This window comes from Typopeltis vanoorti, chromosome 16, assembly GCF_054136105.1.
Source record: "Typopeltis vanoorti isolate ZY-2024b chromosome 16, IOZ_Tvanoo_1.0, whole genome shotgun sequence".
Lineage (NCBI taxonomy): Eukaryota > Metazoa > Arthropoda > Arachnida > Uropygi > Thelyphonidae > Typopeltis > Typopeltis vanoorti.
In genome coordinates, this window is record NC_143564.1 from 63,430,410 (window position 1) to 63,442,511 (window position 12,102).

General features: G+C 34.5%; 1 protein-coding gene across 1 annotated transcript in view; it reads right to left on the minus strand.

Moving 5' to 3' along the window:
- The window catches only part of TfIIB (transcription factor IIB), a 117,454-nt gene that overhangs the window by 12,807 nt on the left and 92,545 nt on the right, over positions 1 to 12,102 (minus strand). The window contains exon 8 of the mRNA XM_090406122.1: positions 5,431 to 5,525. Coding sequence (XP_090262248.1) covers positions 5,431 to 5,525 — 95 coding nt within the window. The remainder of the gene's footprint in view (positions 1 to 5,430; positions 5,526 to 12,102) is intronic.

Sequence of the window (12,102 nt, forward strand, 5' to 3'; positions counted from 1 at the left end):
TATCAAAACTGCATTATTCGATGTTAAGAATTAATGGGAATAATTATAATGAATCCTGCAAAATATAAAAATTTAAACATCATTTATTCTTTAAGGCGACATGTATTTATATATTTTATTTATACATATTTGTTACACAAAAACTTATCTAACGTAAATTGAATAGTGGTAGCTTTTTTTTTCTCCTCCATGATTTTGCGCTAACAATAAATTTGTTTATCTAAACAGTGACTAATGTTCATGCTTTATTTAAAATGGTTCGTATAGTTCATCCACCAAAGCCTATAGCTCTTCCGATGTTTGCTTTGCTTTCTCTGTTATCAAACCTTTTAATAATGTCAATTTTAGTATCCAAAGTAATAAGTTTTCGATTATTACTCTTTTTCGAGGCCATGGTTACAAAGGGTAATGCTTTACATAATTTGAAAATTACGTAATATGCGGATAGGTCATAAGCATATACTGTAATACATACACATATACATCTGTACGCTCCACACTTTGCTGATAAATTGAAGCACTGAGACTGAGGCCGAGAGTGAGTTACTAACGTTGGAACATGACTCATACCACGTGATCTGATCGGTTTCATTGACCAAGTCTAACGCTTTGCTTATTTTCAAACTCTTTGGGCCGCACTAATTAAATTTGTTACCGCATATATCAAGTTTATAGTCACAAGAATTTTTTGTGCACTAATGAAAACCGCATATATCAAGGGATACCTGTATATAAAAATGCTATATTTAGCATAATCGAATTCTCATTTTTTTAATATGGATCTCTCATATAAAAGGTTGCACAACCAATAGTACAAAGGGGCTGTGTGTATATAAGCAGTTTAGGAGAAAGAATGTATTTCTTTAATAAATTTAGTTTAATCCTTTATCCAAGTGTGAGCAAACAAAGTTTGCGCCTGAAAGTATCTTCAGGACTGGGGTAAGGTAGTACAACACTGGGCAACTTGTTGCAAAGGTGGAGCAAGCTAACATCACTCCTAGATATCCATCCCTACATACCAGGATTCTTCTTATGGCTTCATTCCTTGAGTTTGGAACATCTCTTCATCAGGAAGATCAAGGATGTTCAACTCAATATTCCTCTAGAAAAGTTTACTGATGAGGGGCAGGGATAACTAATCGGTATTCCCCGATGTTGCATAGAATAATTTTTTTTGATTGTGTTACTGTAGTTTCTTCAATAAGGATATCTCCTGAACAAGACAGGTGGAGCTGTTGTTGTAGGCTCCTCTAATGATGGAAAGTAGTCCACTACTTCAAATTCCCTATATACTCTTTCATCCCGATCTAGTATGAAGATATTGCTATTCACAATAACATAGTCAATGAAGCTTTTCTTATTCCTCATATATTCTCTCCATGTAAATTTGTACACATATTTGTGTTGGAACATGGTATTACTGGTGTTTCTTGAACAGCTGGAGGCTACAGTCCTTGGGAAAAACATTATATGGAAAGGTGGTCTACAGAACAGAAGAAGAGAGAGTAAAAGAAAAAATAAGCCAGTTCAGTCTGTCATGTCTGATACTGTCCAAAAGAGCATGTTTCGGTCAACAGATAAAACTCTTCTTTCACAGATTGCTTTCTCACAGACATTCTGTTTCTGCCTTTCCTATTTATATAGTCATATTATGTCTTTTCTATAGGTAGTTACAATGCTGCTATTCTGCTGATTTAGTCATCGTCTAGGTCTGTAAAACATGACCAACAGCTGGTCAACTACGCATAATTCAGCTATAAACTAAACTGTAGAGAATGAAAGAACAATATTCTAAATTAGAATGGAACTGGGATTTATAGTGTTAGAAGTTGTAAAAAGTGTGTCTTGAGAGGAAAAAAAAGACACCTGGTTTTTAGGAAAATGCTATGGATGTGATGTCATTTTGCAGAAATACTAGAGGTGTAAGTCAGCACAAGAAGGGAGATCTCAGGTTGACTGAACTTATTATCAAAAGGTAACAGGAAGTGAAGGAAGTTTTTATGAAAAATAAGACACTAACTGCTTAACACTTAAGAGCTGAAAGTAGCCAAGTAAGATGACAGTTTAGTAAGTAGGTCTGCATGCATTACTCCAGTGTGGTACATGTACCCCTGGGGATACGTGAAAGGTCTTCAGGGGGTCCGTGCCAATTTTCGGCTATGCATCATTAACGGATGGAATAAAATTTAATGTATCCGTGAAGTTTGAGATCGTAAAATGTTGCCAGTGCAACCATGTGGTTTTGTTTGAGTGAACGTGTTAAAACTAAGAAATATATAGTGAACGTGTTTCAGATATTATACGACGAATTTGGTTGAAGAGAATTAGCATTTCAACTCAACTGTCGGCTTGCCTTTGTCATTTAGTAGCATGATCTTTTGTTAATACTGCACCAATCATATGAACGTCTTCATAACTGCTTTATCTCTACTGTCTACCATTGCTGTCTGTTTCGAGTTCTGCTTTCACTAGCCATTTGTTGAAGGACTGTTCGTTAAATACGGTAATTTTTTTAGCTTTCAAATTCTTAAGTATGGATCATTGGTTAAAGACTAAATTTTTAAAATGCCCAAAAGAGAGGAACATAGCTGTCAGCAACAAGAAAACGTTGATATTGTATCTGGATCAAGTGAAATTGATAAGGGTGTGTCATCTGACACCTCTAAAGAACCAACTAGAAAGAAGATGAGAAAACTTCGTAAGTACGATATAAATTACTTGAAATGTGGATTTTCATAGATGGGAAATGAAGAGGAACCTATTCCATTATGTGTAATTTGCAGTGAAACTTTAAAAAATGAAAGCATGAAACCATCTAATTTAAATCGCCATTTTGAATCGAAACATAATGAATACAAGGACAAGGCCAGTCGAATTTTTTCAAAATAAACTAAAAAATTTAAAAGAATCTCAAAAAGTGGTGTTGATCGTGTCAGGAATTGAAAATATGAAGGCTTTAGAAGCTTCATATCTTGTATCACTATTAATAGCAAAAAGTGGTGCAACAGAAACAATTGGTGAAACTTTGGTCAAGCCGGCAGCAAAAATAATAACAGAAATTAGATAGGAGATAATGCAAAAGATCTTTTGATCGGATTTGCCTTTCAAATATTACTGTTCATCGAAGAATCACTGAAATGGCTGAAAAAATATAAAGCAAACATTGTTATCTGATATACATAAATCGTTATTATGCGTTGCAGGTAGATGAATCCACCGACATTATAAATTTTGCAAATCTTCTAGTGTTCATTAGGTATGAAAAAAATAAAAAAATTCATGACGAACTTTTATATTGCCAACCCTTGCCAGAACATACAACAGGAGAAGAAATATTCAACAGTATAAATACCTTTATGCACCAAAACAAGCTTGATTGGAAAAGTTATGTTGGAATAAGCATGGACAGAGTGAAATCCATGGTCGGATCTAAAAAAAGGGCTTGTTTCAAGGATTTCAAGCTGTTGCACCAGATGCAAAGTCGACACAGGGAGGCTTTGGCTACACATGATGTCTACAGACCTAAAAAAACTTCTTGATGAAGCTGTAAAAATCATAATATATATTAAAGGTCGTCCTCTAAATGCCAGACTTTTCTCTCAACTTTGCAAAGAAATGGGAAGAAACTATACACAACTACGTTTCCATACCAATGTTAGTTGACTTTCTCGTGCAAAAGTCCTTACTCGTGTATTTGAACTTCGGAATGAAATACAAATTTTTCTTGATGAAAAGTTTGAATTGAAAAAGCATTTACATAATTGGAAATGGCTCAGTCAATTAGCATACCTGGCAGATATATTTACTGTATTAAATAGTCTTAATTTATCTTTACAAGGCAAGGAAATTTCTATATTTCGTGTCCAAGATAAAGCGAACGCCACGTTGGCAAAAGCGGGTTGGTAATGGAAAATTTGATGCATTTCCATCTCTTCATGAATTGCTCGCAAGTTCAAATGAACAAATTGATGATGTGAAAATTATTATCATGCTGCATTTACAAAGCTTACAAATGAATCTAGAAAAGTATTTCTCTGAATTGGACATTAATATTGAGTGGATAAGACCCTTTCAATATAAACAAACTTATGCCAAAGGGTCTATCATCAATAGAAGAAGAACAACTTTTAGAACTAGCTTCTGATAGTTTCCTAAAAAATAAATACAGCGAGAATACGTTATCATCATTTTGGCTACAAATACAGAATGAATTTCCTGAATTAACAGATAAAGCTCTAAGTTTCATTTTTCTATTTCCAAGTTCATATCTGTGCGAAGTTGGATTTTCAGCCATTGTAGATATTAAGACGAAGAGGAATCGCATTATAGATGTTGAACCGCATCTGAGATTGAAATTAACAACTATAGAGCCAAATTTTGAGGAAATTTTATCTCACCATAAGCAATTTCACTCCTCTCATTGATGATAAATTATTTCAAGTACTATCTTTATAAAGTTTGTTTTATTAAAAATAAATCATATTTTTTTTTTTACATGTACATTTAAATTCAAATAAAATAGACATTTACAACAAAATATATTTTATTTATTATTATTATTATTTCGATAAGAGGGTGCTTGGTAATAATGAAAATTTAAGAAGGGGGTACGCAGATGTCTGAAGTTTGAGCAACACTGCTTTACTCAATCAAGTACTCTGAAATGGTCTATGTCCAAATATGACTATATATCTACTGAGGAGGGAAAATAGCAGCAACCATACTACTTGGTCACTAATTAATTAGATCTCCAGGTGGTGAAGTTAGTTGTTGGTAACCTTTCCATTATTTTTGAGAGATATCAAGTAAAGATAATGAGTTGATAGTTTAATGACTGACTTTTTATTTTTTTTTCTTTGGGAAGGGCTGAATATAGGCTTACTTCTATAAGTTAATAACTAGCAAGGGTGTTAGAGCTGGGTTCTTTACTTTTAGAGTGGTAAATGATTGGAATAAGCTGTCAGGGTCTGTTGTGCGTGCTATGACGGTGAGTGAGTTCAAGGCAAGGTATGATAGATACTGTGAGAATGTAGTTGTGGTATACATGATGTTTAGGGCCTCTCTCGATGAGTCTAAGGACTCCATGGAGTCACCCATAATAATACTAGTCACTTATTTCATCACAACAATGTTTTACTAAACAAAATAAAAATAAAATATTTTACTAAAAAAAATGTGGCATAAAAAGCAATCACATTATTCTAGTTTTAATAACAGTTGTTTCCAAGTGATCATGAGATTTCATTCAAAGTTTATAAGCAGTTTAAACAGCTCGCAGTGAAATTACGCTGAGTTTAAAAGAGTAACATATTTCATTTTGCTTAATGTGACAAACCAAAAATGTTTACAATTTTCAAACTATTAATTGAAATTAAAAATTCTTGCTTTTTATTATTTATAGTTTTCATTCATGAAAAACAGATCACATACCCTGGAACAATATCTAGTTCCACAGCTTTTCGGGCAATATATGTGGCTGCTCGCTGTACTGATGTTGGAAGCCCAAGATTGGAACAAAATCTAGACTAAAAGAAAAAGAAAGATAGTTTATAAAAAACGATGACTCACAATAAATGTAATAAGCTTAAATTAACATTGATCTCACAATGTGATGAGCAATGCTGCCATTATTTCCATATTGGTAGTTTGACTTAATACAAATGAGATGAACAAGATGCTTGAGATGATTGATATGCATTTAGCTATCTCAACAAATGTGCAATGCTACGGACTCAAATATTTTTAATGATTCGTCAGCAGTTTTTAACTTTTTTTTAAATAATACCTAATAATGTCATTTGATGCAGTACTGTACACTTATAAATTATACAAATTTCAAGGATGGAAGAACAACAAAATAATTAAACTGACAGACCATAATAGAGTGAATGAAGATACAAAGAATGAAAGAGATAATTATAAAAAGATCTGATTAATGTATAAGCATCTAACTATATAGTAAGATGCTTATAGATTATCATGGCCTTATAAGATTTGCAGTATCGTTTGTTCTTGTGGAATTCACATATAAATACTACTAGAAGTTCACAACTTATAGCATAGTGCGGTGTTTATGAGAAGGAAGCAGAGTATTCTTTTTTAATATCTGGAGTCTTGTAATTTGGAGAATACTGTGAGGAAGACTATTTCAAAGAATAGAGACAAAGTAGTATGAAAAACAAGTTAATGGGTTGGTTCAACCATAGATTTTGGACCTCTGCTGCTTGTGTTTAGTTATCAAGGCAGTCACATGGTGATTTTCAGAATCATTATGATCTATTCGATAGCAGATCAATGTAACAGAATGGAGCAAGGAAATCTTAAGCCATCAAAAATAGGATTCTATCATACAAATGCACAGTAGCTGTTGTAATTAAAATATTTGTAGTATATTATAGTGATTTTTGTTTGATTATTGTATGGTGCATTTACTAATATATTTGTAGACATTGTTAATTTAAGATAGTTTTTAAAACTACTGCCCGAAACCTATCACAACAGCATCAAAAGAAAAGGGTAAGAAGATCAAAGAGCAAAAATTAGGATGTAATGAATGTAATCAAGAAACAGAAAGTAAGAGAGGGATGGTAGTGCTCGTAGGAACAAATGGTTTAAGTAGTGATAAATACAGCATGAGGCATGATATGAAAAGGAGACGACAGTCATTCATCAAAATATTATTACTCAAACCTATACTCAATACTCTCAAAAATAGAAGTCATCAACAACTAGCTTCTTCAAAATCTGGAGACCAATAAATTAATTAGAAATCACTAATCTGGATTCTGCCATTTTGTTCTATAGCAGACCTCCTCGCTAACCTTGCCCATCTTTGGACAGAGGCCATGGAAAGATTTGGAGAATTCCATGAGGTCACTCTTGATATTTCAAAGGCATATGATTGTGTCTGGCACTAAAGCCTCCTGAACAAGCTACCATCTTATGGTCTCCCTTCTGTGATTGGATTGCCAACTTCCTGACCAGTTGATCATTGCATGCCATGGCAGATGGCTTCTTCTCATCAAATTTCTCTATCGATGTTAGAGTATTCCAATGTTCTGTACTCTTTATCTATGCTCTTCCTCTTTACATCAATGACCCTTTCCCCTCTGACTTAAAATCCTATTCAGAGTTTTGCCAGTGGCAATACTCTTCATTCCTCAATTGATGTAAATTGAGGAATGTATTGCCAACTGTGTAGTACTCAAATAATAGAAGCCTTAAGATCTTCCATAACCAATGAGTGAAATACTGTTCTGCTCAACATCCTCAAGTGGGGAGAAAACAACTAAGTGAATTTTAATGCTATTAAAACTCAGGCCTCTCTTATTACCTGCAAGAAAGATTATACTAAACTCTCACTAACTTTTCAATAATGTTCCTATATCCTTTCAAGATCAGTTTTTTCTTGGGCTGAGTGTCACATTCAGCGTATCCTGGCACAAACATGTTACATCAATAGCCTTCTTCAGCCTCTAAAAACTTACTCTTTTCATTCAAAACTTTACCTCTCTTTTGCTTAATCTCCTATTATTTTATACGTATCAGATCTGACTGAACTTGGAATACTGTTCTCACACTTGGGGTGGTGCACCCAAAACCTCCCTAAGAATTCTAAATAATATACAGAAGTGGGTGACCTCTGTCTCACAAACTTCCTTTAGGCATTTCCCCCATAGGCACTCTCTATTTTACACTTTCATGAGCACTGCTCTGTTGAAATGGCTACTACCATGACTCCACTTTCTTCTAATACCAGACACGAAAACCTCTATTCTGCTGAGCAAAAGCATCACAACACTGATTCTGAAGTTACAAAGTAAGAACTAGAGCAGCCACTGGTTAATGCTCATACACTGTCCAATGGCAAACATACAGAACAAACTTCTCATCATCTTCCTTCATTCCAATCTTTCCCATTGAATACAATCTCAAGCCCTTCAAAAAACATATCAATAGATTACTTCTTTCTTCTTAATCATTTACTCACAGATGGCACAGTTATAACCTTTCACATGTGGGGTCATCATAAAAAATACCAGACACGAAAACCTCTGTTCTGCCGAGCAAAAACATCACAACACTGATTCTGAAGTTACAAAGGAAGATAATACGACATGAAATTTCAGAAATTTACAAAGATTAAATTATTAGACAATATACTGGTGAGTTAGAAAAGTTGACAAACATTTAAAAAAAAAAAAAAACTCAGGATAAGAAAAACAAGCAGAACAATAAGTCAAGAAAGCACAGAGGTTGGGTACGTTATCAGTGAATAATAATTAGGCGAGTCAATTAGAAAAGAAAAAAAAAGTAATATGATATGGCAATATGCTCATTAAAATTGTGTTTGATGATGGAGTCACTACTTCAAGCTTCCCAAAAGTGAAAATTAAGGATGTGCTGAATGCAATCAAGAAACAGAAAAAGAAAAGAAGAGCTGGCAATGCTTGTAGGAACAAATGAATTAAGTATGATAAATACAGTATGAGAGATGACTGCTGGAAGAAGCAAGAAAAAGTGAAAGCTGTTAAACTGCCAAGATACGAGTTAACAAGGAACGGCATGACAGAAATTGATTCGATGCAAAGGTTGCATAGAAATGGGTGCAAATTTTTGGATATGTGAAGCGAGTCTGATGACAGAAGGGACTTGTAAAAAACAGATGGCCTGCACTTGAATAAAGTAGCCCAGAGAAATTAGTACTGGAGTGAGAATTTAGAGTTAGAATAACTAGTTAACAGGAAAAAACTGTTATGTGTACATAAGTCCAGTGAAGGTATGCAAATGATAATGATATGAATATCAGTAAGCATGTTATGAATCTGGTGAGGGTGTATGAGTATAGGAAAGAGATCCAACAAGTCAAGCAGACTGCAGATATAAGTATATGATTATCTTTTAATATAGCTATTAGTTTTCTGTCGATTCCATAGGATTCTAGCACTGCTAATGTCACTTTCTGGTTGATACTGTCAAATGCCTTCTGAAAATCAACAAAGCAAGTATATATGTTTTTGTTTTTCCTCCTAGCTTTCTCTGCTATTAACCACATTGTCAAAATCTGTTGAATTGTAGTTCTCGCCTTCCTAAATCTAGCTTACTCGCCTGCAAGGTATGCTTCCAATTGTGTTCTCAATCTCTCTGTCAATATCATCATCACCTTACCGAGATGACTTGTCAAGGTAATGGTCCTATAATTTTTACATTCTAGCTTGTTTCCTCCTCCTCATCATTAAATTCCTGACATGTACCCTCAAGGGGTGTACAGGATATGATAGTACTACATGAAAAATTTACATCATTACTAATTTCCCATCTACAATTTTCCTACAAATCAGTCTGTCACTTGTCAAGACTCTAATATTATCAGATCTTATATTTCTATCGTCTAAGGCACACTGTACTGTATCAATCCACCTATATCTTGGTCTTCCTCTGGGTCGTTTTCCTGCTAACCTGGCAGAGAACACTTGTTTTGCTAATCTTTCCTTGCCCATTCTGTTTAAGTGAACATACCATCTGAGATTAGCTCTGTTAATGCATTCCTGGATGCTGACAATGTCAAGTTCTTTCCTAATATCCTTGTTTTTAATATGATATTGCCATTGACCATCTGTTCATGCCTCTAATCTTTCTCAGGACTCTCATATCTGCGGTCTCTAGTCTTTGGTCAAGTGTTTTACTTCTGACCCAGCTCTCAGATCCATAAGTTAAAACTGGTTTAAACACTGTCTTGTAGATAGCAATTTAGTGTTCCGACTTATTTCGCTTTTATTCCATATGAATTTATTCAATTGACTTCCTACCATACCAGCTTTGTTGATTCTGTTGTCTATTTCCATATTTAATTTACCATTTTCACTAAAGATCGTGCCTAAGTAGCAGAAATGTTTTACTTGTTCCACAGGTTCCTTGTTCACAACACAGTTGACATTTTCAACAATTCTACCTATTTTCATTGTCTTTGTCTTTTTAATGCTCACCTTCATACCATATCTATTACAACAGTTATTCAATTTAGTCAGAGACTCTTGCAAACTTGTAGCGGATTTATTTAGAAGTATAACATCGTCCGCATAAAGCAAAGAGCTGACATTAACATCTCCAATTCTGATATCATGTTTAATACCACTTTCCTTCATAATGTGATCCATATAGATAATGAATAACAGAGGGGATAATATACATACTTGTCTCATACCAGATTTAACATTAAACCATCTTCCTGTACTATTTTAAATCCAAACTGCTGATTTACAACTCAAATAAAGACTAAGTATTGCTTGATATAATGCCCCATTAACACCATATAACTGTAGCGTATTGAACAGCTTCTCTCTTGGCACCTTGTCATATGCCTGTTCCAGATCGACAAAACTTAAATACAGATCTTTCTTATATTCCCATTCTTTCTCAACTATTTGTCGTAAAGTGAAGATCTGATCCTGACAGCCTGTCTTTAGCCTGAATCCAGCTTGTTCTTCACCAAGCTTTTCTTCCACAATTCTTCTCAACCGTTTCTCAAGTGTGCTTGCATAGATCTTGCCAGGAACACTCAGTAGGGAAATACCTCTGTAATTAACACATTCAGTTTTATTTCCCTTTTTATATATGAGTACTATTAGAGCTCTACTCCAATCATCGGGAATTCGTCCCTCTGTCCAGGCTTTCTGAACTATGCAGTGCAGCCACTGTAAGACTTTTATACCACCATATTTCAGCATTTCTGGTCGAATATCATCTACTCCTGCTGCCTTTCCACATTGAAAGCCTTTGATGGCTTTTTCTACTTCAAGTATGGATATGTATTCCTGACTGTATGCCTATTGTGCGTTTTTTACCACTGTGCTATCACTGCTTGTTTCATTTAGCAATTTTTCGAAGTAATTACTCCATACTTCAAGGATATCTTTTTCTCCTGTTTTCATGTAACCTTTATCATTTCAATCTCCTTTTACAGCACTTTTTCCTCCATTTCTAAGCTTCTTCAACAACCTCCAGACTATCTTACCACTTTTTTGATATTTATTTTCTATGTTCTTGCCAAAGTCATTCCATGACTTTTGTTTAGCTAGTTTCACACAGTGTTTAGCTTTCTTACATTTGTCTCTGTATTATCTAAGAGCACAAGCTGACTTATTTGCCAGGAACTTTTGATATGCTTTCTTCTTTTCCTTCATGCCTCTTTAAATTCCTCTGTCTGCCATGGAGTTCTGATTTTTCTATCCTTGCAGACAACCTCACCACATGCCTCTCTGGCTGAATCCATCAGAGTTTCTTCAAGGTTTGCCACTGAATCTGCAAGGTTTGGTTTCTGTTCGCAAACTCTTTGATTTTTCTTCAATAATCTTTGTGTATTTTAGTCTACAGTTCACATCTGAGAGCTGCTCAACTTTTATTCGCTTTAAAACTTTCTTACATGTTATTCTTTTCAATACGAAATTCAATTTTACCCTGCTCAAGACTAAATAGTGATCGCTTCCAATTTCAAATCCCCTGTACACTCTGGTGTCCTGCACCAGGGTGTACAGGGAGAAACCATCGCTATTAACAAGAACATAGTCAATGAGACTTTTCTTATTCCTTGCCTCTTCTCTCCATGTGAATTTGTGCACATTTTTATGTTGGAACATGGTGTTAGTAATAACCAGTCCATGACCTGAGCAGAAATCCAAAAGGTATTTGCTATTATTATTGGCTTTGCTCTTTTCTCCAAATTTTCCCAAAATATTTTTGTATGTCTGACAATCATTTCCTACTCTGCTATTTAGATCCCCAACAAGGACCAACTTTTCCTTTTTCATTGTGTCAGTTGCTTTTTCTAAAGCATCAAAAATTCCTCCACTTCTACCTTAATAGAACCTTCTGTGGGACCATAGGCACAAATAAGTCTTATTGTCCAATTCTCCATTCTGATATTTGCCCACATCACTCTACTTGAGATTGCCTGTCATTCAATAAGATTAGCCTCGTATTTTGTGTTGAATACTATGGCTACTCCTTCTTTTCCTTGGTTGTCATTTCCTGAATATAACATTTTGTATTTATTGTTCAGAAAGATCTCACCAGTTTTTGTCTTTTTTGTTTCAGTCACCCCTA